This window comes from Eumetopias jubatus, unplaced genomic scaffold, assembly GCF_037043125.1.
Source record: "Eumetopias jubatus isolate StellerSeaLion01/CBP00866 unplaced genomic scaffold, mEumJub1_p1.0 scaffold_3, whole genome shotgun sequence".
Lineage (NCBI taxonomy): Eukaryota > Metazoa > Chordata > Mammalia > Carnivora > Otariidae > Eumetopias > Eumetopias jubatus.
Window position 1 is genome coordinate 94517913 of NW_028274809.1, and position 25608 is coordinate 94543520.

Genomic DNA, 25608 nt, shown 5'->3' on the forward strand with positions numbered 1-25608 from the left:
TGCTGGTGGGAACGCAAGCTGGTGCAGCCACTGTGGAAAAGAGTATTGAGGTGCCTCAAAAAGTTGAAAGTAGAACTACCCTACTGTCCAGTAATCACACTGCTGGGTATTTACTCAAAGGATACTAAAACCCAAACCCAAAAGGACACATGCACCCCTCTGTTTACTGCAGCACTATTTATAATGGCCAAGTTATGGAAGCAGGGCTGCCCTTTTAGGTATGATTTCTATCGGGTTGTTTTTACTGTGGGTTTGTCAGAAGCAGCATTTTCCTGACCCCAGGCCTGTTTCCTGGTGGCTCTTTTGCTCTTTCTTCCTTTCTCTCTTTCTCTCTCTCTCTTTCTTTCTCTCTCTCTCTCTTTCTTTCAAGATTTTATTCATTTACTTGTGAGAGAGAGAGAGAGCACAAGCAGGGGGAGTGGCAGGCAGAGGGAGAAGCAGGCTTCCCGCGGAGCAGGGAGCCTAATGCGGGGCTCGATCCCAGGACCCTGGGATCATGACCTGAGCCGAAGGCAGACGCTTAACGACTGAGCCACCCAGGCGCCCCTTGTTGTATGGTTTTTATTTATTTATTTATTTATTTATTTATTCATTCATTCATTCATTCGAGAGCGAGAATGAGAGAGAGAGAGCACATGAGAGGGGAGAGGGTCAGAGGGAGAAGCAGACTCCCTGCTGAGCAGGCAGCCCAGTGCGGGACTCAATCTCAGGACTCCAGGATCGTGACCTGAGCCGAAGGCAGTCGCTTAACCAACTGAGCCACCCAGGCGCCCCTGTTTTTTTTTTTTTTAAAGATTCTATTTATTTGACAGAAAGCATAAGCAAGGGGAGGGGCAGAGGAAGAGGGAGAAGAAGCAGGCTCCCTGTTGAGCAGAGAGCCCCAGATGCAATTCGGATCTGGATCCCAGGACCCTGGGATCTTGACCTGAGCTGAAGACAGACGCTTAACAGACTGAGCCACCCAGGCGCCCCTTGTTGTTTTTTAAAGTCCTTTTGTCCCTGTCTGGATGCTTGTAAGATCGTCCATTTGCCCGCAGTGTTCTGGCTTCCCCAAAGTCTGGTGATTATTGGCTGTCTGATAATATTTAAGAAAAGTATATTTATGATTGCGTGTGGGTGAGACTTCTCAAATATGATCTTAATGCTGGGACAGGAGTTTTTAATCTAGTTTTTGGGTCCATGGATGGTATTTAGAATATCCAGGAACTTTAATTGGAAAGAAATCATGTCTTTATTTTCATTTAACCTTTATCTGAAACTTCACCTTTTCTTCCATCATAAAATCAGGCAATAAACCACAGTTGGTAATATTAGTGTCCTTGTAACTTTGTCACCAGTGAAAGTCAGATATTGTCTAAGATTGGTTTTGGCAGATATCTCAAAATATTTTTTGTGCTTCTCACTACATTACTGTTCTTAATCGATCTGCTATTTTGCTACTTAATACGTTCATTTAGAAGCACTTACTAAAGCAGAGTTTTTTTTATATCTTATTAGGTGCATGCTAATATAATTGGTTTCTTTTATAAGTCTATATATTTTATTTTATGCACTTCAAGTCATTTTCTCTGTTCTTCTGGGTTAGTCAGTTTTGCAGGGTAGTAGGTAAATTCCCTTAATCCCTCTTCTTTTCAACGCTGTGACCCCTGCGTTCAGCTGCACGCGGCATGCCCAGTGCAGATACGCTTTATTTGGCTCTCTGCATTGAAGGGGCTTGCATGCCTGTTGGGGAACGGCATCAGCACACTTTGGACAGCAGGGGAGGTCTTCCCTCTTTCACTCCCCTTCCAGGAGTGCCTCATGGCATTGATTCCTGAGCCTTCGGGGGTTCTGATTCATAGCTTCTCCACTTCACCCTCTGCCCTAAGATTCCACCAGGTTTTGCACCTTTCAGGCCACTGCAGCTCTTTTGTCTACTTTCCCAGCTCACACAGTTTTGTGGTAGTTGTTCTTGTTTTCTTTGTCATTGCGGGTTCCTGCTTCAAACCACCACAACAACAACGAAAAACAAAATCCCTGTGTTGCCCATAGTAGGCCTTACAAAACCTGCCTGTGTGTGTCCATTCCAGTATCTTAAATTGGAATCTCTTCTGATTTGTAAGGCGATGTCAAATGCATAGAGCAATGTTCTGAGCATTGTGAATTATTTGTTCTTTTTCTTTTATGAATCAAAATTGAGAGGGCCATCGGGCAACTTTAGAGGAAGATTGTTGTACACGTTCCTGGGGGTGAAGGGCCGGAGAGTTCAGGTCAGACATCTGGGGGTTTGAATATCTTCTACATGGCTGACCAGCTGCATGACCTGACCTGGGTTGGGTTGCTTAGCCTTTCCGTTTGTGGTCATAATTTCTACTCGGCAGGAGTCTTGAAATGCTTATGCTTATGTTTAAAATAAGAGGAAATTGTTCATTAAGGCTTTGGAAAAGAGCCTTGTCTCTAATGGGCGTCAGTAGTAATACTGCTTGTATTGTTCTGTTACGTAAGGAACGCTCTAGTTTGAGACAGGGGTGTTGGCATGCTGTTTGGTGGTGTGTTCTTCATCCCAACAGAGGGAGAGAATCAGGCAGCCCGAAGCTCCTCCTTCCTTTGCGGAACAGAACTCTTCCCACACCACAGTACCTCTGTGTCAGGAGGGGTCAGCGGAGGGTTTGTTATGCTTTATTCACATTGTAGGGAACCCTGGAGGTGTCCCTTCCTTACAGTGTCCCATGGTCACAGGGGAGAAAGGTATGTGCGTCCAGCCAGCAGGGCTCATGTGCCATCCCATGGCAGTCAGTGTTCCAGGGTTAGGGCTCATGTCCCCCCGAGAGCCCTGCCTCCCTCGCTCGCATCAGAAAACAGCAGTCAGACTGATGCTTCGTGTGACAGAAGCCTGCGTCTTGGCACGGCAGCCAAGCACTTGAAAGTGCCCCCTTGTCCCTGAGATCGCCACAGTGTGTCTTCCCCTTCTCTGCAGCATCTGGTGACCTTGGCACTTTCAGCTCTGTGGCGCCCCATGGAGCCGGGCACCTGATCCCTTCACAAGACCGGAAGGCCTCAGTGGTCGGGTCCACCAGTCTGGCCAGAAATCACAAGGGACTAGGGTCCTCCAGTCTGTCCGTAAATCCCACCAGTGACCCCAAGTCCACTGGCTGCAGAACCTCCTGGCCGCTTGTTTGAATGTCTGGATGCCAATCTTGACCCCTCCTGATATCAAAGTGGTCTGATGCTAATTTAAAAATTGTGAAGGCATTTAACGTGAATCCACGGCAATTTGTCAATATAATTTAATAACCGGGGTGGGGGGGAAGTTGACGGCTCATGCTTGGTGTGATTTCCTCCACATCTGCCGGTTTTTCTCATCTGCTGGGGGGGTGGGGTGGGGGAGTTGTGATGAAAAGATCTGAGAATGACAGTGATTTTTAATTTCACCTGGGGCTGTAAATCGATACACATTTATTATTCAGCCAGCACTAGCATTTCCCTGGGTAATTCTGTAACACATGTAGTGTCAGAATGATTTGAAATTTGTCCTCATTAGGAAAGCCAAGGACGCCTTTTTTTGCAAGCATAAGCAAGTGAGCCTCCCTATTCCCCCACATCTTATGAGAAGGGAAAGTGTTGGTCTTGGGGGAATGGGAGGGTTAGATTTACAGACACAGTCCTTGTCTGGTGCTAGTGGTCACCGTTCACTGTGACCTCGACTTTGCAATTACTGGTATCACCTATGATAAGGAATAAGCTTAAAGTAGGAGGTGACAAGTGGTACTAAAAAAAAAAAATCCTGTCTACAAAGGTTTTGCTTTGAGCAACACCATGAATAAAAATGCTTTGAGGTGAGGCTGTGTGGGAAAATGGGGGTGGTTGCAGGAAGGATGGAGAAAACTCAGTGTTCCGGTGTTAGAAGCTGCTGCTAGCAGGTGAGCAGCCAGAAACACAGGTTGTCCATTTAACGTGATAGTGTGAGTCCAGCCGAAGTGGACTTCGGCTGACAGGTGTGAACTGACATCACACCTGTGTTTTGGGGTAAGGGATTCCGGCGGGAGGGATGGGGGATGTCTTGGTGTGTCTGGCTGCTAGTGACAAAATATCATAGGCTGGGTGGCTTAATCCACAAACATTTATTTCTCACCATTCTGGATGCAGGCAAGTCAGAGAGCTAGGTGCCAGCATCCGTGGTATCCGGTGAGAGCGCTCTTCCTGGCTCACTGATGGTGCTAATCCCATTCATGGGGACGTCACCCTCTGGACCCAGTCAGCTCCTAAAGGCCTCAGCTGGCAGTGCCATCACACTGGGGATCAGGGCTACAACATCCTGATTTTGGGGGAACACAAACAGGGAGAGCAGGGCGACTTGTTAGAGCCTAGCGAGTGGAAGGGGTTGGAAGGTTACGTTGGGCCATCCTGACGGCCAAGATCTTGGTCAGTGACCCGGCTGGCCTTTTCAGAGGCTGCTGGGAGAGATGGCTCTAGCAGCTTGTCCACCGGTGCTCATTTCACCCTGGTATTTTGACCTGCTGTCACAGCTCTCTGGATGGCAGATCGTCTCCTGTGTCAGGGGAGGGGATCAGATCCCGCCGGCTTCCTTCCTATTTCTTCACCTGCTCCTGGCATTGTTAACTGCCTATCTCCCTTGGGAACCTAAATGGAAAAGCCTGGTGTCAACAGGAGGCGTTTAGAGTGAATGATAAAAAAACAAAAAACAAAACCAAAAAAAATAAATAAACCTTTCGCAAGGAGGGTTGTGAAAGCAGTCCCTAGACACCGACGGTACGGAGCACACTTGGTACCTGTGCAGCACAAGGATGCATCTCCAACACAGCAGGTTGACAAAAGAAGCCAGGCAGCACAATCTCTACAGTGTGGCTCCGTTTATGTAAGATTCAGTAATAGACTCTCCGGTGACTGCACTCCGAAAGCAGTTGCAGGGGGTGGAGAAAGGGACGCAAAGGAACCTTCCAAGGTAAGGGAAATGTTCCCTGTTTTGTTTTGGGAGTGGTGAAATGGCTGTTACCATTGACAGAATTCATCACATCAAATGTCTAAAAGCTGTGCCTTTTATCCTATGTTAATTATACCTCAATAAAAAGGTGTATGATTATTAAAACAAGTGAAATGAATCCCTAGGTGCCTTTCGAGACAGGGTGTTAGTCACTTGTGATGAATTTTAGTGCTGTGGGTTTTTTTTGTTTTTTTGTTTTTGTTTTTTGTTTTTTGTTTTTCTGAACTCAGGGCTGATTGCTTTGCCTAACTGCCTCTTTTGACCATTTGCTGGGTCATAATCTTTACCGGCGCCTGTCCTGCACTTGTCTCGACCACCTTCTAGCCACTTCCTGCTTTACTCCAGCTCAGAATAACCTGCTTGTTTCTAAATCAGTACTATCCAATCAAACTTTCTGTGATGATGGAAATGTTCTAAATCTGCACTCTCCAGCATGATAACCAATAGCCATATGTGGCTCTTGAGCGCTTGAAATGTGGCTAGTCAAAGGAGGAACTGAGTTTTCAGTTTTGTTAATTTTAAATTTAAATAGCCACACATGTGTTTGAATGTGAAAAGTACTGTTTTAAACAAAAGCTCAGGGGACGGGATTGCAGTGATTACAGTCGAGGAGCACCTCATTGAGCAGAAGTGATACTTGAGCACAGGTGTGATGCTAGTGAGGGAGTGAGAAGGAGCAGCACAAGCAAAGGTCCTGTGGTAGGAGCATGTTCAATATGTTAGAGGAGAAGGGCAGAGGCTGGGGTGGCTGGAGCAGTGAGAGAGAGGGAGAGAGTGGTAAAGCTGAGGGCAGAGGGGTCAGCTTTATCCGGTTGATTTGGTTGGGTTTGGTTTACTGCGAAGAGGTGAAAAAGATCTTTATCTTATTGGAGTACAGTAGGTCATGGTGACTCTCATCTTCCAGGTCAGCAGACTGTGTGGGGCAGTGCAGGGGCCCAGTGTTCTCCTGGAGAAGAGCTGTCCGACGTCCAGATCTGGCGGACCAAGTTATCCTGAGCTGGTGTGCAGCAACTAATATCACACATCGCTCCAGGATCCTCCCACAGATTAGGATTTATCGGCTCTCCCCTCATTGCTTTGAATCCTAAAACTAGCCATAGGGCTTTCCCTGCATTCCAGCCTGGGCTTAGAGAATTGGAAGACGTTGACAGTGTTCCGCTGCCCAGGGGGTGGGGGGCAGAGCATGGTTGGGAGCTCTGAGCTCTGCTGCATTTCTCTGATGTCTTTCTGAGCCTCAGTTTCCCCATCCTTAGATGGTCTCTCAGTCCTTTTCCAGTTATAACGCTCTGTGATTTTAAGACCACCTCATGTCTGTACAGAAGGTATGCTCTCTCTTCTCTGGTCGTGGGCCATATTTGGGGGGCTGGCCAAGGTGATGCTGGGGTGTGTCTCAGTGACTTGGTCTCTTAGGTGAGACAGGATTAGTCTTGGTGCAGACCAATGAGGTGGGGGTGGAAAGCTTTTTGTACCACAGCAGTTTGTCAGGTCCTTGGAATTGCTCTTTGAGTGATTTGTTCCATTGAGTTTAAGGTGTTGCTTTTCACACTTGGGGATCAATGAAGTTGGAAAATTACAGAGGCATTACTAGCTCTTGGAAAAGCACTCCACTCAGGTGGACTCTGGGCCTTTGTCACACGTAGAGGCCATGTTCGGGATAGGCCGAGGTGGCTTCTCCTAAGGTGTCCTGAAGTTTGGGTCAGGGGATTGGGCTGTTGCCCACAGGGCAAGAGGGGCTCAGCAACCCTGGTGATGGGCGTGCGGAGTGTTGTTGCCATCAGGCCTCTATGTGCCCCAGCCCTGGCCGGCAGAGAACAGATCCAGCTCACATCTGTCTGGCCTCTGGGAGCATGAGTGTGAGGGTCAGGCTTTGCAGAATTTCATTCTTGCCCTCACGGACATCCTGCTTCCCTCCAGCAGCCCAGGGAAACAGCAGGTGCTCAGGAACACTCCCGGGTGGGGGGTGGTTCTTCCCATTTCAAGGTATACTCCAGCATCCCGTTTGATCATTGGAGAGCCAGTCAGCCTAGTGAACTAGTCAGCCTCTCCTCTGTGTGCCCCCTCCGCCCCCAGAGTAACTTTACTGAGTTATATTTTTAATGCTCTGCTCCTGGCTTTCACCGAGGGTTAAGGTGACAGTGGCTGTGTGGATAAACATTTCTCCGTCTTCCATAAAATGGCTTGGAAAAGACTTTGCTGATTATGATTTTGACATACCTCTGTATAGTATAGTAGCTCATGTCACACGTGGTTTTTAAATTTTTAATCGAGGTATAGTTGACATGTAATAGTAATTTCAGGTGTACAACATAGTGATTCAACAATTACATACATTACAAATGCTCATCACAGTAAGTGTAGCCACCATCTGTCACCATACAATGTTCCTACAATATGATTGATTGTATTCTCTATGCTCTGCTTTTCATTCTTATGACTGACTTATTTTATAACCGGCAGGTTGTACCTCATAACCCCCTTCACCTATTTTGCCCATTCTCCCCATTCCCTTTCCCTCTGGCAGCCACTAATGTGTTTTCTGTATTTATGAGTCTGTTTCTTATTATTCTCGTTTGTTTTGTGGATTCCACATACAAGTGAAATCATACAGTATTTGTCTTTCTCTGCCTTATTTCACTTGGCATAATGCCCTCTAGGTTCATTTTCATTGTTGCAAATGGCAAAATTTCCTTCTTTTTTATGGTTGTGCATTATATTCCAGTAAATATATCACTGTATTCCAGTATATACCCCACTATATATAAAGCCCATTATATCCAAGTATATATACCACACCTTCTTCGTCCATTCATCTATCAATGGACCCTGAGGTTGCTTCCATATCTTGGCTGTTGTAAATAATGCTGAAATAAGCCTAGGGGTGCATGTATTTTTTTGAATTAGTGTTTTTGTTTTCTTTGGGTAAATACCCAGTAGTGGAATTACTAGATCATAGGGTAGTTCTATTTTTAATTTTTTGAGGAAACTCCATACTGTTTTCCATAGAGACTGCACCAGTTTGCATTCCCACCAACGGTGTAGGAGGGTTCCCCTTTCTCCACATCCTCAACAACACTCGCTTTCCTGTCTTTTTGATATTAGACATTCTGATTGGTGTGGGGTCATATCACAGACATTTTTTATTGCCACAGGGATAGATACTGAGGTGGATGAGAAAGGACCTCTCCTCTTAGTGAGCTCGTAGGAGAGGGAAACAATGTAGGAAGCCTGCGCAAGGCTGTGTCCCGAGACATGTGTGAACCTGGTCCAGAGCGAGGGGGTGTGGAGTGCAAGTGTCAGTTCATAGAGTATGAGTTGTCAGGAAATACTTACAAGAGGAGGAAACACTTGAGATAAGTCTGTAGAAAGGAGTGTTGACTCACTCAGACAGTGCAAATATATCAGTAGGAAATTCATGAGACTTGAAGTCAGACCCTTTGGGCCCATGTTCTACCCCTGACCTCTCTAAGCCTCTGATTTAATCTTCATAATGACTGTGCTTTGATCTCCATCTTTGGCCTCACATTATGGTAATGGACATTATGTACGTTATGATAATGTGCATATAAGCTGAATTATGTAAATATTAGTAATTGTCACCTAAGGATCCCTGAGATAAACTGCTTTTTTAAAAACTGAGTTTTATTGAAATACAGTGTACATACAGTAAAATTCACCCGTACAATTTGATGAGTTTTTTTTTTTTTTAAGATTTTATTTAAGGGGGGGTGGGGAGAGAGAGAGGGACAAGCAGACTCCATGCTGAGTGTGGAACCTGATGTGGGGCTCGATCTCAGAACCCTGAGACCATGACCTGAGCTGAAACCAAGAGTCAGACGTTTAACTGACTGAGCCACCCAGGTGCCCCCTGATGCATATAGTCACAGAACTACAAACACTGTGAAAATACAGAGTATTCTGTCAATCTAAAAATTCCATCATGCACTTTTGAAGTCATTAATTATCCTCTCTTCCTAACCATTGATCTGCTTTCTGTCAGCCTAATTTTCCTTTTCTAGAATGTGATATGTGAAATAATAAATTATTTAATCTCTTGGATCTGCTTTCTTTCACTTAGCCTAATGCTTTTGCAGTGCAGTCATGCTCTTGCTGAATGTGTCAGTAGCTGATTCTTTTTCACCACTGAGTAGTATTCCATCGTATGGATACATCAGTTTCTCCATTTGCCAGTCGTTGGACATTTGCGTTGATTTTAGTTGTTTGACTCTGAAAATAATAGCTTAGAACACTGGTGTACAAGTTTCTGTGTGGACAGAAGCTTTTGTTTCTCTTGGTAAATACCAATGAATTGCTGAGTCCTATGGTAGGTCTACATTTATCAGGAATGGCCGATCTGTTTTTACAAAGTCATGTATGCGTGTATACACACACACACACACACACACACACACATACATGATCTATCATATATATGCTAGCAGTGTATGAGAAGTCTAATCACACCACATCCTCGCTGCAGTTGGTCTTATCTCTTTAATTTTACTGATTCTAATGTGTATGTAGGAGTATCTCATAGTGGTTTTGATTTATATCTCCCTGTGACTGATGATGTTGGCCATTTTTTCATGTGCTTATTTGCTAGTTGTATATCTTGTTTGGTGAAATGTTTGTTCAAATCTCATTTTTAAAAAGAGTCATTTGTTTTCTCAGAGTTGTAGAAATTCTTAATACATTCTGGATGCAAATCCTTTAACAAATATGTTTGTGAATATTTTTTCTTTCATTTTCTTAATAGTGTCTTTCAAGAAGCAAAAGTTTTTAATAATCCTTTTGGTTAGGTAAAAATGATATCTCTGTATAGTTTTGGTTTCATTTCTTATGAGTTTAAGCATCTTTCATATGTTTAAAATTCATTATTGGGACACCTAGGTGGCTCAGTCGGTTAAGCATCTGCCTTTGGCTCAGGTCATGATCTCAGGGTCCCGGGACTGAGCCCCACATGGGGCTCCCTGCTCAGTGAGAGAGCCTGCGTCTTCCTCTGCCCCCTCTCATGTGCTCTTTCTCTCTCAAATAAGTAAAATCTTTTAAAAAATTCATTATTTTCTAATTCTCCTTTGCCCATTTTTCTATCAGTTTTTTTGGCCTTTTTCTTAGAGGTTTCTAAGAGCTCTTTATATATTAGGGAGGTTAACCCTTTGTGATAATATTTTTTCCCAGTTTGTATTTGTATGTAACATATCCTCTGCATATGTTTTAATTTTGTTTGGTCAAGTATATCAATTGTTTATAGCTTTGAGATGGTTATAAAAGGCCTACACCATCACAAGGTCATAAAGAAGCTTGCCAGCATGGATATAATCTCTATCACTTACCTCTAATTCATATTTGTCCTTGGCTTCTGAGTGAGTGGCTGATTTTTTTGAACCTTTTTGCTCTGATCTCCTGCCTATTAAGTAAAGACTGAGCTGTGAGAAATCATGGGGGCCCAGTGCTGTTAACAGTGAAAACTGAATACCTAACCAGGAAAAGGCTTTCGTTGTTTTTACAGAGTCCATGGTCCAGTAACATGAGAGAGATTTACGAGGCCACAGAGGAGGCTCTCTGGTACATTTTACAGCTGGGAACAAATCCAGGTCCTGCCCTTAGCTGAGTGACCCTGGGCAAGTCATTTAGCCTCTGTGCATCAGTTTCTGCACTGCAAAGTCCCGCTTGGCTGGGCTATGAGAATTAGCAGAGACATCACCGCTGGGGCTACACTTTGAAAGAAGTCAGCGGTGGTACATACCTGCTGGGGTTGCAGTTTCTCATCAGTAGCCTTATCTGCTCTGGCTTCCTGATCCTTGGGAAGGAATCCTCTCAGAAACTCCTTTTTAAATTATATTTAGGACTGTCTCAGTCAGCTTGGGATAACATAACAAAAGACCATAGATTTGGTGGCTTAAATAACAGGAATTTATTTCTCATGGTTTCTGGAGACTGGAACTCCAACGTCAAGGTGCCAACAGGAGCAGTATTTGGTGAGGGATCTCTCCTTGGGTTATAGACAGCTGCCTTCTCACTAGTAGCTCACCTGGCCCTTCCACAGGGCATGCGGGTAGCGAGGGCAAGAGAACTGTCTTCCCTTTCTTAGAAAGGCACAAATCCCATCATGAGGGCCCCTCCTTATGACCTCCTCTAACGCTAATTACCTCCCAGAGGCCTCATCTCTAAACCACTGCACTGGGGTTAGGGGCACAGCATATGCATTTTAGGGGAACACAAACAGTCCATAGCAGGGACTGATGATGTCTCAAGCCGATGACTGCATCTCTGACATTCTGTGGAGAGAGGAGAGCCAGGTGGGCTTGGGTGGGGAGATTGCAGAGGGCTTCTAGGATGTTGAAAGCTGGTTTTGGGTGAGAGAGCTGGCAGGCCTGTGCTAGCCTCAGTCCTTCGTGGGCTCTTTTGCAGGGTTTGCTTTTTTCTGAGGTAGGTCACTGCAGCGCTAGTGAGCCAGACCTCGTAGATCCGGGTGAGGCTTTGAGACAGCCGCAGTCTCTGTTCTCCCAGACTTCAGGAAGGCAGTCGTTCTTCAGAGCTGCTCCTGGAAGCAGGGGGCGGTTGGTAGAAATAATCTACGGACAGGAAAAGCCTGCGTTTTGCATATTGGCTTCTCCACATTTAAATACAGCATTTACACTGTGCCAGTGTTAGTTTGCAATCTCCTTGGAAGCTTCCCAGGTATAATCTGAAACCATCCCCCATAAGTGGAGGGCAGGGAGAAACCAGAGAGAGACAGCCCACTCCAGTTTGGTAGGTGGCAGGTGTAATATGCGTGGGAGCTCATTTAGAAGGCTTGTCTTGGGTGGCTGCAAGACGAGTAATTTCTGCCTGCCAGAATCTTAGAAGGTTCTATGGGGTTATAACTGGGTTCAGTCATATACCTAGTCCAACCTCAACACAGCATTTCTGTCTCAAGGCTGTATCCTTGGAGGGCCTTCTAGGAGCAGGGGGCTGGGGCAAATGGTGCTCACGTTCCAAGGACAGAGGAGGGGGTGGGGAGCCTCCAATTGCTCAGGTCCAGTTTGTAGGTCAACTGGCGATCATAGGTTCTTTTTTTTTTTTTTTTGATACATTTATTTATTTTAGAGTGAGCAAGCAGGGGGAGGGGCAGAGGAGGGACAGAGAGAGAATCTTAAGCAGACTCTGCTCTGAGCGAGCGCAGAGCCCAATGTGGGCTCAGTCCCACAACCCTGAGATCATGACCTGAGCTGAAACCAAGACTCTGACCAGATGAGCTTAACCCAGGTGCCCCCAGGCATGCGTTCTCGATGACCTCCTCCAACATTTCATCCCTCATGACTGGCTTTTACAATCTTATATGCCCCCTGTTCCACAGTTTTCCCTGAGTGGTCAAGCAAGGGGTTTCCTTAGCATGGAGGTGGCTCATTTGGCAGCTGTTGGGCTGCACGGAGGCAGATGCCACAGCAGCCGTGCACGCATGGGCAAGAGAGAAAACATGTCAAGACAGTAATTCCTATAATCAGTGACAACTTTTTCCGCCAAGAGCCCCATGATCCAAACGATGTATGAAGTCCCCTAGGCTGGGGGTCAGATCACTCAGGGTATTCACTTGTGCCCCCCTGTGATTTAATAAAGATGACACATGAGCAGACTCATCAGATAGGAGGAACTTAGAACTTTGTTTGGATAGTGGTGCAGTAATAATGTCCAAGGCTATCTGATTTTGGAAGACAGCTTTCTCATTATAGACATTTCAGCAAGAATAGGCCTTTTGGCTATCATTTAAGGCTTGCTGGGTAGCTGTACCCTACCCCTGGCCAACAGAAGGAACAAAGATGACAGTCAAATGATTGTACCTGGCGGGGACAAAAAATGCCCATCTGGCTTTGAGGAGAGGGAGGCTAGCAACTTTTTTTTTTTTTAAGATTTTATTTATTTATTTGAGATAGAGCATGAGCAGGGGGAGCAGCAGAGGGAGAAGGAGAAGCAGGCTCCCCATTGAGCAGGGAGCCCGATGCAGGGCTTGATCCCAGGACCCTGAGATCATGACCTGAGCCGAAGGCAGACACTTAACCAACTGAGCCACCCAGGTGGCCCGGGAGGTTGACAACTTTAGAACTTGACCTGATTGGGGTGCCTGGGTGGCACAGTTGGTTAAATGCTCGACTCTTGATCTCAGGGTTGTGAGATTGAGCCCCACATCGGGCTCTGTGCTCAGCATAGAGTCTACTTGAGACTCTCTCTTCCTTTCCCTTTGCCCCTTCTGGTCATGCTCTCTCTAACATAAATAAATAAATCTTAAAAAAAAAACCCAGAAAACAAAAGTTAACCTGGTTGTACATACTATGTGTTTTGGCTGGGGGGGACAGCACTGTCAGACCTGAGGAGATGGATGGATTGGGGGCAGGATATGGCAGGTCAGGACCCGCACTTCTCCCCTCTTTCAGTGGCTTGTGTTCATTCCAGGTAGTGCATTTCACCAGGTCCAGTGTGCATCAGGGCAATGTGATCCCAGTGGAGATTAATTCCCCCTTATCCGGGAGTTTGAAGTAATTCACCCATTTCGGCGGGACATTCCATTCCAAATTCCAGTAGATAACTCCTTTCCCTGGCTTGATAGGGTTTGGTGTTCTCAGCAGCACAGCATGCTGATCCACAGTGAGAGGGCGTTGGCTGTTGACTGAAGCTTCCATACGTTTATGATGTTGGGGGCACTGGCAGGGATCCCCGGTCTGGCGTATTGGGTCACAGACCCTCCTGGTTGATCACTTAAATGTATGAAAGCCTGGGACACTACTTCAGTCCACCCCGTCAAAGTAGTTTTACTTGTTAGTAATTTAATCTGCTGCTTTAATATTCTATTTTTCCTTTCTACCAACTGCTGCTTTTGGGTTCTAGGGAACCTGCATTCCATGTCATGTTCTTTTGCCTCGTCTTGTACATCATTACCTTTGAAATGTGACCCCCCCATCACTGTTTGTTCAACAAGGGTGTCTATACATGATACTCAGCTTTTTAAAGCCCCTAATGGTGGCAGCTTGGTTTGCACAGTGACCTGGGAAAAGCTTAGGGCAGGTCAGTGTCCACATAAACCAGGGCATATTTAGAACCCTCACGCAGTGGGAGGGGACCAGTATAATCAGTTTGCCACCCTCACCAGTCAGAAGCTCTGGTGATTGGCCTCAGACTCCTTTGGCAGTTGCCTTGGGTGTTGAGAACACGTGTGACATGCTTCGAGCATTAACCAAGTCCCTGTATTTCAAGTGCAATCTGGCATCCTTGGCAATATGCCACCTCATCTGGGCATTGTAGTGGCCACTCTCCATATACCCAGTCTTCTGTATCTATTAAACGGTCAGTTGCTGAGGTTTGTTCTGAAGTAAGGCATCAGCTTGCTTCCTTTCTTCCTTTCTCCCTCCCTCCCTCCCTCCCTATCTGTCTGTCTGTCTGTCTCTTCCAGGGCATCAGCTTCTTCATTGCCAGGGGTATCCAATGCTTTATTAGCGAGGACTGCCTCAGGCTCTTGCAGGCAGACCCAAATGTCCTTCTGTACATCCTGACCCTACAGGGGCCCACTTGTGAATCATCCATCCCTTGGCTTCTCATTGTCTAAGCCAAAGGGTTAATTTCTTTAGGACAGCCTGCTGTCAATGCCAACAGTTCATAGCTAGGGTTCATGAATAGCTCTCAGCAGCCTAGTGGCTGCTGTGGTTCATTCCTTCCCGAGAGGCTCCATCTGGAGGAATGCTATGCACTGTGTTAGGAGCTGTTGCTCTGTGGGTATATCAGGTTTTGTCCCCTTCCCAAGCCAGGACTAAAATCCTAGGGGCACTCTCTGCTTTGTTGTCTCACCACAGTGTCTGACTCCTACCTTCTGGAGTCATAGACACACCTAACTCAAATGGTAGCCCTGCTTGGGAGAAGCACAGAGCTTTAATTTGCCTCATTGATATTCTTGCCTTCTCAAAGGTAGCTTGCTGCTCTAGTCCCTACCCATAAGTGCCCTTTCTTTACCAGGTGGTATAAAAGACAGGGGCATTATGCCAGGTGGGGAATATAAGTCCTCTACAAACCCAAATCCCTACCAAGGCTTGCATCTCCTTCGCCCTCCTAAGAGATGAATAGGTTTGCTCCTTACCAATCACGGCTTCTGGGACAATGAGCATCTTATCTGACCAAACAAGTCCCTAAACCTTATTGCAACACCTTGGCCTTGAATATTCTGTGGGTTCACTGCCCATTTTTTTTTTTTCCCCTTACAGATACTCCAGCAAAGCCTGCACAGTGTCCTGTAGCAAAGGCGGTCTTTACATGTTAACATTGTATCATTGATGTCATGGGCCCATTTTACTGATGTGGGGAAGGAAGACACAGGGACAGGTCCACAACACATTGTGGGGCTATGCAGGTGGCCTTGGGGGATACTTGAAACTTTCATTATTGTCCCTTCCACATGAAGGCAAATTGATCTTAGTTATCAGAAACCTTTACTAAGCAAAATCTTTTCCTTGAATCTCCTTGACGATGAAGCACTTTTGGAGGAACACTTCTTGCCAAAGCATCAGAATAAAACTGTCTGTAAATGACAAAAGACTTAAAACATTGGTTAAAGATGGTTAAAGATTTGAAGAGAGTTCATTATAATCTAATTAAGAGAATTTGGTTATTTCTGTGACATACATTTTAAAATTATGACTAATAGTGTTTTACCAGGACTTACCATGTTTTTAGGGATTTCAAATAAATGGGCTCTAAAGAAAGTTTAGCATCATTCATATTTGACAATGCTTCCCATGAAATTTAACCTACCAAATAAGCCTAATTAGTTCAACATCTTCCTTTCATAAGGAAAGAGAACACATCTTTTGAGATAGTCTGGGGTCTCTCTGGAAAATTCCAAAGTTGGTTCATGGTGAAGACTTGATTGAAAATTTGATTCTTGGGAAGCTTGTCAAAAATATCCAAATGTTTAAAAACACTTGATTAAATAGGTTCACAGGTCACTGTGAAATAATACTTAGTTATCCATTTAATCAAAGTGATAATTAAAGACTTAAAGGGCAAATACAGAAAGTTACATTGTTGTGAAAAACATACCCCTTTTAATAGAAACTCAATTTTGTTAAGTAATCAAAGGCCTGATAAAGATAACATGAAGCACAGGAAGTTATTTTGACAAAACACAGATTACTTAATCTTTGTTTTCTGGGCAGATTACTTAAAAGGTAAAGAAAAACCTTTTATAATCTCATCAAAAAGAAGACCAATAGGGGCGCCTGGGTGGCTCAGTTGGTTAAGCAACTGCCTTCAGCTCAGGTCATGATCCTGGAATCCCGGGATCGAGTCCCACATCGGGCTCCCTGCTCAGCAGGTTGTCTGCTTCTCCCTCTGACCCTCCCCCCTCTCACGCTCTCTCTCTCAAATAATAAATAAATAAAATCTTTAAAAAAACTAATTAAAAAAAAAAGACCAATAGTCCAAGAAAACTTTGTCCTTTAAGCAGATGAAAGAAAATTATGTTTTAGTTTTACATACGTACATGTTTGATATTAAAGCTTGTTTTAACCTTAAGCTAATTAAATAGGGCTCATTTTACAGAATAAGTTCGGCAATGCCCTCTGGAGGTATAAAAACATCACACACACATAACATAGACCCATAGATCCATAGACACACATAAACATACAGACACAAATAGAGACCCCATACCTTGCATTCTAAAACTTGAGCCCTTGATGAGTAATCTTATGGAGGCTGAGGACTAGATATTGGGCAAAGAAGCTCCTCTAGCAGTCTCTATTTAAAAATCCTCTTTCCTCCTTTTCCTCCTCAGTCTCTGTGGGCAGTCTTGTGGTTATCTCCTGGGGTGCTTACATTTCAAAGGCATGATACAATTTACAACTTAAAGGCACAGAGAAAGAAGGCAAGTTTTCTCCTAGGAGGGTTTTGTTTAATTGCTATTTAAAAATTTCCCTTCTAGGGACGCCTGGGTGCTTTCGGCTCCGGTCATGATCCCAGGGTCCATCGGGGTCCCTGCTTGGTGGGAAGCCTGCTTCTCCCTCTCCCACTCCCCCTGCTTGTGTTCCCGCTCTCACTGTGTCTCTCTTTGTCAAATAAATAAATCTTTAAAAAAAATTTCCCTTCTATTAAAGGTTGATGGCATGGGGCTCTTTGGTCTGTTTCCTCACCAGTCACCACCAAATCCCCCTCTGCATTCTCTTCACTTTCCCAGAGATCCCACCGCTTAGCATCCTGACCAGGCTTTGTCGCAGGTGCCCAGATCTTCATCCAAGATCCCTTGCACCCCTCCTAGCTTTGCAGAAGGGCACGCTGAGGTCTCCAGCTGATGATCCTGCTCCCCCACCTTGTCGGCCAGCCCTGAAGCCGGCAGAGCCTCAGACCACCATCCGTCCTTCTGTACCCTCAGCTCTTCCTCCAACTCCGGCACCCGAGCTGCAGCCTCTAGTGGGGCCTCAGTGGCCAGCCCAACACAGTAGAGGCCAGCCCACCGTGGCACCCTTTGTTCTCTTCTGAGCTGCAGTGTGCTGTGCACAGATCTCACACAGATGTGTTAAAGCATCACCCCTGTTGTCTCATAATAGTCCACAAGCATCTAATATATGGGCCCCTCCTCCCCACATAGAGGCTGATGGCCAACTCGTGCGGATGCCTCCTTCCTGCCTGGCTCACCAATTGTTAGTTCGCAAGCTCCTTGGGGCTTCCCAGGTGTGACCTGAAACTGGCCCCCATATGTGGAGGGCAGGAGGAGATGGAAGAAGGAGGAAGATGACTTCGGATTGGTAGGTGGTAGGTTTTATGAGCAAGTGAACTTATATATGAGGCTTGCCTTGGCTGGCCACAAGATGAGTAGATTTCCACAATCCTGTCTACCCAGTCTTGAACATTTAGGTAGAGGTTTTAACTGGGTTCAGTCATATACCCCAGTCCAGAGAGCCCCCACGGCACGTTTCTCTTTCAAGGCTGTATCCTGGGGGCAGCTTCCGGGAGTGAGGAAGGCAAGTGGAACTCACATTCCAAGGACAGATTGGGGGATGGGGATCCTCCAGTTGCCCGGTCCAGCTCGCAGGTCAGCCGGCGGTCAGGTCTTCTTGATGGCCTTCTTCAGCAGGCAGGCACCGTTTTAAGCGGTTTGAAGCATCCTTCTGAGGTGGTATTTCAGGTTCAAGCAGAGAACTGGAACCTCTCTAAATGGTAGAGAATAGGGCTTTATTGTTGATTGCAGGGATGAGACTTTATAGGCTGGTGGGGGCTGCAGAAGAAGCATCTGGCAGGCTACTGTCCCTGAAGTCAGCAGGGCTGCCTGGAAGGACGGAAATGGCATAGAGTAAAGCAGAGCAAAGACAATGGGAGCCCCGGAGATGGACTGGAGCTGCATTTGACCCTCACTGGTGTGGGTGGTCTGAAGTAGAAGCCTTGACGAGATGGTGTGGGTCCCACTGACAGTTTTTCTTATATTTCTTTACATTGCACCGTGCATACTTCTTTCTAGGTAATCAGTTCCTGACGTTTCTTTTATAGGAGTGCTTGGCATATTTTGGGGCTTGCCATTAGCGCTTAGTGTGGCTGTTTGCTGGAATAAGTTAGTGCATGGATCAAGTGCTTGGGCCCCTTTAACACAAATTGCTACATTGACTGCACAGTATTTGCTTGCCAGGGGCTGCAGGTATCACCGACCCCCCCCCCCCCCCCCCGCCCCTGGAAGAGAGAATTGAGATTCGAGTGCTCTGGTCTGTTTCCCCAGTAAGCAATGCTCCAGATGTGAGCAAAGGTCTGCTGGTGCATCACTGCCCTTCAGCCAAGCCCCCTGTCCAGTAGTGAGCTTCCTGGGAGAGCAGACCCAGGAGAGGACTGCTAAAGCCATAGTGGCTATTCTCAAGATGCATAGGGGTACCCCAGCTCCTTGGGACTTAGATGGGGTGAACACAGACTCTCTCTACATCTGGGAATTTAGGGATGAGGGCTTTGCCAACACACTGAATGGAATCAGAAAGGCTTCAGGTATGGGGGTTGAGCAAAGCAAGAATTCAGTCTCTGAACTTGGAGTCTCAAAGTGCTTGACTATGTCAGTCTCCCAACTTAGGCTTTCTGAATCCTGTCAGCAACTGGGTCTGTGTTGATACATTGCATTATATCCTGTGGGTGCCAACATTCATGATTAGAGGGAGTCCCTGCACAAAGGGAGTTGTGATTTGGAGATCCTTGCCCACCTTCACCCCTACCCCTACCCCTCACGGACCCTGCTTTGTCAGTTATGCACAGCAGGGACTTGGGATCTGCCAAGAGGCTAGGTTTGGCATAGTCCTTACTGATAATTTGAGGAGGTGAAAATGATAATAAGAATAGTAGTAATAATAATAAAATTCAGGGAGGTGATTATTTTAAAGAACTTTAAAATTTGAAATAATTTTAGATAAAAGAGTCACAAAGACATTACAGGGATTTCCCGTATATCTTTCATCCAGCCTCCCCTGACATTAACATCTCATATAGATAATCAGGGCACATTTGCCCAAACTCCAAGATTACTAGGCTATTACTAAAACTCCAGGCTCCATTCCAGTTTTGCCAGGTTTTCCACTTAATATCCTTTTTCCATTCCAGGATCCAGTCCAGGACACCATGTTGCATTTAGTCCTCTGTCTCCATAGTTTCCAATCTGCCACAGTTTCTTGGTTGTTCCTTATCGTTCATGACCTTGACATGTGTGAAGAGTACTCCTCAGGTATTTTGTAGACTGTCCCTCCATGTGGGTTCATTTGGTGTTTTTTCAAGATTCAGATGAGGTTATGGATTCTTGGGTAGAAGAACACCAAGGCCTGTTCTCGTCATGTCACGTCATATCAGGAAGCACATGATATCGGCATAACTCATTAATGGTCCTGTTAATCTTGATTACCTGGCTTAGATCACTTGCCAGGCTTCTCCCCTGCAAAGTTACTATTTTACCCTTACCATACCCTACTTGTTAGATACCCATCACGAGCCCAGCCCACACTCAGGGAGGAGGGAATTCAGCTGCCCCTCCTAGAAGAAGGATTAGCAAAGGATCTGGGGACATATGTTAAGACCAACCACCACTGATCAGTATTCTGGGGGAGATGCTCTGATGCTTTGCAGATATCTCGTTTCCGGGGAGGTGATTTTTCAAATGATTTTGTTCAGTTTTTGAAGCCAGGAAAACAGACTATCTTCCTTTTTCCCAGCTTTCTGGCACTAGGTTAGTGAATTTGGATAATAAGATGCTTAAGGAGTCTTACTTCTTTTGTATATGTGATGCTTTATCCGATTTCTGCTGGAAGTTGCATTTTAATATTGGAGAGAATCTGGAGGCCGTGTCTCATGGGAGCGATGCACGGGGGCTCCAAGCTGAGGAGTGTGGTGGGCCCTAATGTCATGAGATGGTGGTGCTGGCTTTTGCGTGTGTGACTCATTCATTTTCTTGCAAAGTTAAGGTAAAAACTTATAGGAAGTGCTAAGATAACGTCAATAGCAGACTTTATTTTTAGATGCCTTTTCCGCACCTTTAAGGCTAAATTTGAACTTCTTATTGCCTTTGTTTGAATTTAAGGAAAAAACATGGTTATAAGTAGCATCAGCCATGATCGACCCTGTGGCCAGTTCAGTAGGCTCTGTGTTGAAGTGTTCTTAGTCCAGTGGTGTACTTATGTGTTCCTGTATTCTCCAACTGCTTTTTGAATTATTTATGAAAAACTGCATATAGCATGCACTGTTTTTAGCATTCCACCCAATTACGTTACTGATCAGTGATTGCCAAACATTTTGGCAGAAGAGTGTGAAGGGGCATCTCCTACAGGAAAAGGAATACTTAGTGTCTAAGGGAATATAAATCTGGATTATCTGTTTTTGATCATATTTTCCATTTCCCAGTGACACAGGTAAGTAACTGACCTATGAGAACAAGCAAGATACTCCCACCTGGTGGCAGCATACCCAACTGATTATTTGTTCAGGGAACAAAGAGGGTCTTTTTTTTTTTTTAATTTTATTTTATTATATTAGTGACCATACATTACATCATTAGTTTTTGATTTAGTGTTCCATGACTCATTGTTTGTGTATAACACCCAGTGCTCCGTGCAGTACATGCCCTCTTTAATACCCATCACCAGGCTAACCCATCCCCCCACGCCCTCCCCTCTAAAACCCTCAGTTTGTTTCTCAGAGTCCATAGTCTCTCATGGTTCGGCTCCCCCTCTGATTCCCCCCCCTTTATTTTTCCCTTCCTACTATCTTCTTCTTCTTCTTTTTTTTTTTTTAACATATAATGTATTATTTGTTTCAGAGGTACAGGTCTGTGATTCATCAGTCTTACACGACTCACAGCGCTCACCATAGCACATACCCTCCCCAATGTTGATCCCCAGCCAACCCCATCCCTCCCACCCCCCACCACTCCAGCCCCCCTCAGTTTGTTTCCTGAGATCAAGAATTGCTCGTATCAATGAGATCATACGATGCTTGTCTTTCTCTGATTGACTTATTTCACTTAGCATAATACCCTCTAGTTCCATCCACATCATTGCAAATGGCAAGATTTCGTTTTTTTATGGCTGCATAATATTCCATTGTGTATATATATACCACATCTTCTTTATCCATTCATCTGTTGATGGAAATCTTGGCTCTTTCCATAGTTTGGCTATTGTGGACATTGCTGCTATAAACATTGGGGTGCACGTACCCCTTTGGGTCACTGCATTTGAACAAACCTGATCTTTAAGGCAAGTGGTTTGCAGATAATCTGTTCTAGCGGGAGGTGAACTGTTGAAATCTGGAATTTTCTCTCCTAGGATGATTTCCTGTTCAGCGTCTCCATTTTAAGTGGGATCCTTTGCAGCATCCTGGCTGTGTTGAAGTTTATGCTGGGGAAGGTTCTGACCAGCAGAGCACTCATAACAGATGGTGAGTAAGGCCAGTATGCCTGATCTCTGGGGGGCTGAGCTCACAGTGAGGGAAGATGCTATTCAGTTGCTTGTCCTGCAGAACAGCTCAACAATTTGGAATCTGTTCCTCACTATCCTCCTCTCCCCAGGCTGTTTAATGATTCTCAGGGTTCCCATATCAGGGCAGATGTCTTGTACCCTGGGAATTTAATAAATTTCATGAATCACCTCCACTCTGACCTCTTTAAAACAGGGTGGATCAGGGCTCCCCAGCCTGTGGTGTTTGTTAAAAATACAGATCCCAGAGCCTGACCCCCTAAAGATTCTGATTCTGGGAGTTGGAGGTAGAGTCCAGGAAGCCACAATTATACCGTTGCCCCAGGCTAGGCGGTGCACGCTGAGATTGGGTGCTGCCTCCTTGGCCAACCCAAGAGGCCAGGACACAGCGTCACAGGGTCCAGGGGAGACGGACCCTGCAGTGTCTCGCGCTCCTATGTGACCTTTTGACCACCGGCTTCTCCAACCTTCCTCAAATGCCACTTCCTGCAGCACCTGCTGGTGGCTTCTGCCCTAACAAGGCAGGGCTGCCCGGGGCCGTGGACGCCATTTGCCCGTATGGAACCGAAGCTTTTTAAGCGCAAAAGCTGTTTAAGACAGTAAAAGGGTTGGCGACTGGGACTGAACCGTCCTCTTCCCTGCTCTGCTTTTAAGCAACGGGAGGCCCCGCCTGGCTTCTCAAGCTCCCAGGTGGACCCCAGGGCAGGGGCAGGCCAGGGGAGGGCAGGACCCAGCCGGCATCAGCTCCTGGGTTTGCTGCTGGGACAGCACGGTGCTGCAGGAGCACGGGGCCAGCAGAATCCGAACCACCTCTTTCAGGTTTCTGCCCCATTGCTGGGCAGCCTCCTGCCTGGTCGCCAGAAGTGCATTTGCCACTTAGGTAGCCCCTCTGGTATAAATGAACTGCTCTCTCCCAGAGCCAGGTCTAAAGAGCCTGGGGTTCTGTTGTGTGAGAACGCTGCGGGCATGCCTGAGGCCATGGCCTGTGCGTCTTCTGAGGGCTCTGCCACCCACCGAGACACCGTGGCTTTCCAGGCGGACTGCACTAAGCTGTGCCTAGCATATGGTCCCGTCACACCCTGGCCCGAATGGGTGCCCTTTCCCCTCCGGGGACAGACCCAGAATCTGAGGAGGAGTGTTCATTCCCCGTGATCTTTGTGGTCTGGTGTTTTTTAACCTGGGAAAGGAAATGCCTCCTTTGGACTTGGAGTTCTCCTGTACTTGGGGGTGGGCAGTCCAGGGCGCGCTCGGCTGGGAGCCGCAGGCCGGGCGGCATTAGCCAGGCGTCTGCATGTGGGTTCTCCAGCTCCCTCTTGTTCCGTCACTCTGAGGGACACGGCTCTGCCAGGGCCTGGCTGGCTTGTGGCTTCTCCAGCGGCGGCTCCGTGTCTCCTTCCCTGGGACCCGGGGGCCCGGGAGGGCAGGCCTGGGGGAGGCTGCACCCTCAGCACAGCTCTCCGGGCCCCCAGCCGTGAGTACTCCCCAGGGGCCGCTCTTTCAGCCTTGCTTTAGGCCCTGAAGACACCAAGCCCCCTGGCCCGCAGAGCGTCCACATCTTATCTGTTCCTTTGACTGCAGTGGAGACCCAGGAGGTGCCCCCCCGCCCCCCGGCCCCAGAGGCCTGGGTGTGGACCCAGCAGTCAGACCCGCCCCTCCCACCACGAGCGTGGGGTCCAGAACAAGGCCCCCCCCCTGCCTTGACTGCAGTCTTACTTCCTGTTAGATATTCCAGATATTAAGCTTCTGTTCAGGCTTCCGTGTCCTTCTCACCTCCTCCCATTTTATGTGGTGTGCGGAGAAGACCGTGATGATAAGTTGGTTTTTTTAATGAATAACTTTTTTTTCCTAAAGGTTTTATTTATGTGTCAGAGAGCACAAGCAGGGGGGACGGCAGGCAGAGGGAGAAGCAGGCTCCCCGCCGAGCAGGGAGCCCGATGCGGGGCTCGATCCCAGGACCCTGGGACCATGACCTGAGCCGAAGGCAGACGCTTAACCGACTGAGCCACCCAGGCGCCCTAATGAATAGCTTCACTTCTGACTCTATAATCCTCACACACAAAACCAGCTACACACAAGCAGTGTTTCCATCACAGTCTTTAACCAGGGAGGGCTCTTGAGAAAGGGAAGTGGAGGGTTTGAGTGGAAACTGTTCCACCCACAGGCAGAAAGTGGGGGACGCATCTTGGGGGTCGTGGTGGGAGAGAGTCTGAGGTATCGGAGGGGCACGTGGGATGAGGGGGCATGGCAGATCCTGCCAGACATCGGGTCCACGGTAGGATTCTGGATGTTTTCTTAAATATTGAACACATGGTGACATGATCGATGTTTTCTAAAGAGCCCTGTGGCCGTCAAGGGGGGGGAGACAGAGCGGAGGGAAGGAGAGCTGAGGCGGGAGAAGTGTGGGGAGCCGCGGGGGTGGCGGGTGGTGGCCTGCACAGAGTGAGGGCAGAGGGGTGGAGGATGGGGGAGACTTGAGGACGTGGCAGCACTATTTGTAAAACGGGCAGGGCTCGGGGTTGAATTGTCCCTGGAGGCTGATGAGAGAGACAGACACAGGACAGACAGCACTATTGCAAAGCATAAAGGCAGCAGGGTACCCCATCCCCAAGCCTGTTACCCATTAGGGACCCCCGGGGGGTCAGCAAGCTCCACAGTCCCCTGCTTGGTGGGAGTGCCAGCCGACCATGCAGCGCTAATTACAGCCTCCTGCTAAGTGTGTTGTCTGGGCTCCCAGTTTTACGCCTGCATTGATGAGCAGATGGAGGGAACCGCGTGTAGCTATCTCCTCTTGCTCCTTCCCTCCTTTGCGAGGTGAGGGCGGGATGGGCTTCAGGAGCCATGCCTATCTTTAACGTCGGGGGTCTTCAGAGGGGCTGGCTCTGGAGGGCATCCCTTGTGGCTGCCGCCCTGGGCATGCCCCTCTCATGGTCTGGCCCCGGGGCTGGGGGCAAGACTCTCTCCAGGAGGGAAGCAAGTTCAGCAAACTGCTTCCCATGCAGGGAGGGAGGGCAGGCCTTATCCATCACCTGGGGCAGTGGCCCTTCCCACGCGCGGGAGCTGTGCATGAAGCGGGTCAGCCTGACTCCACCAGATCCTTTGTCACTGGACTGTGTCCTTACAGCCGGAAAGAAGACCTTCAGGGAAAGTGGGACAGCAGGTGTGGGCAAATTCCAGACACTCCCACTCTGTGCCGTGCAGTGTGGTAAATCTTGTCTAACTTGGTTTTGTTGCTTTGAATATTCGGTCAACATGCGATTTTTGCTGTCAGCACTAGGCCGAAGCTGGCTGTGTTATTTAAGGCAGAATGATTTTGCACAAGTGAAGAGTGCCAATCGGACAGAGGGGGATTGTGGAGAGGTCCCGGGGGAAGTTTCGAACCAGGAGCCAGCAGCTGGGCTCCAGAGCAGCCTGCAGCGACAGATGGAAATCTGGCGGGGGGAGGGGCGGGGCGCTGGGCCCACTGTCCTCATTCCAAGTTCTGAAACCCCAAAAGGCTGGGGTCGTTTTTTCCAGCACATGAAGAACTTCAATCAGAACTTTCTGCATAAAATGAATGTGCTTAATTACACAGATCCTTCCCTAGTCCTTAAGGCCAGACCGGGAGAGCCTTTAATCAGGAGAGCCTCTCACAGGATACTGCGTTCCTAAACCGACAATAGCATTTACTCTTTACAACAGCTCTGG

General features: G+C 47.1%; 1 protein-coding gene across 1 annotated transcript in view; it reads left to right on the plus strand.

The window, feature by feature from the left end:
• TMEM163 (transmembrane protein 163) overlaps positions 1 to 25608 on the plus strand; it is a 214266-nt gene that overhangs the window by 182009 nt on the left and 6649 nt on the right. The window contains exon 6 of the mRNA XM_028101376.1: positions 21775 to 21886. Coding sequence (XP_027957177.1) covers positions 21775 to 21886 — 112 coding nt within the window. The remainder of the gene's footprint in view (positions 1 to 21774; positions 21887 to 25608) is intronic.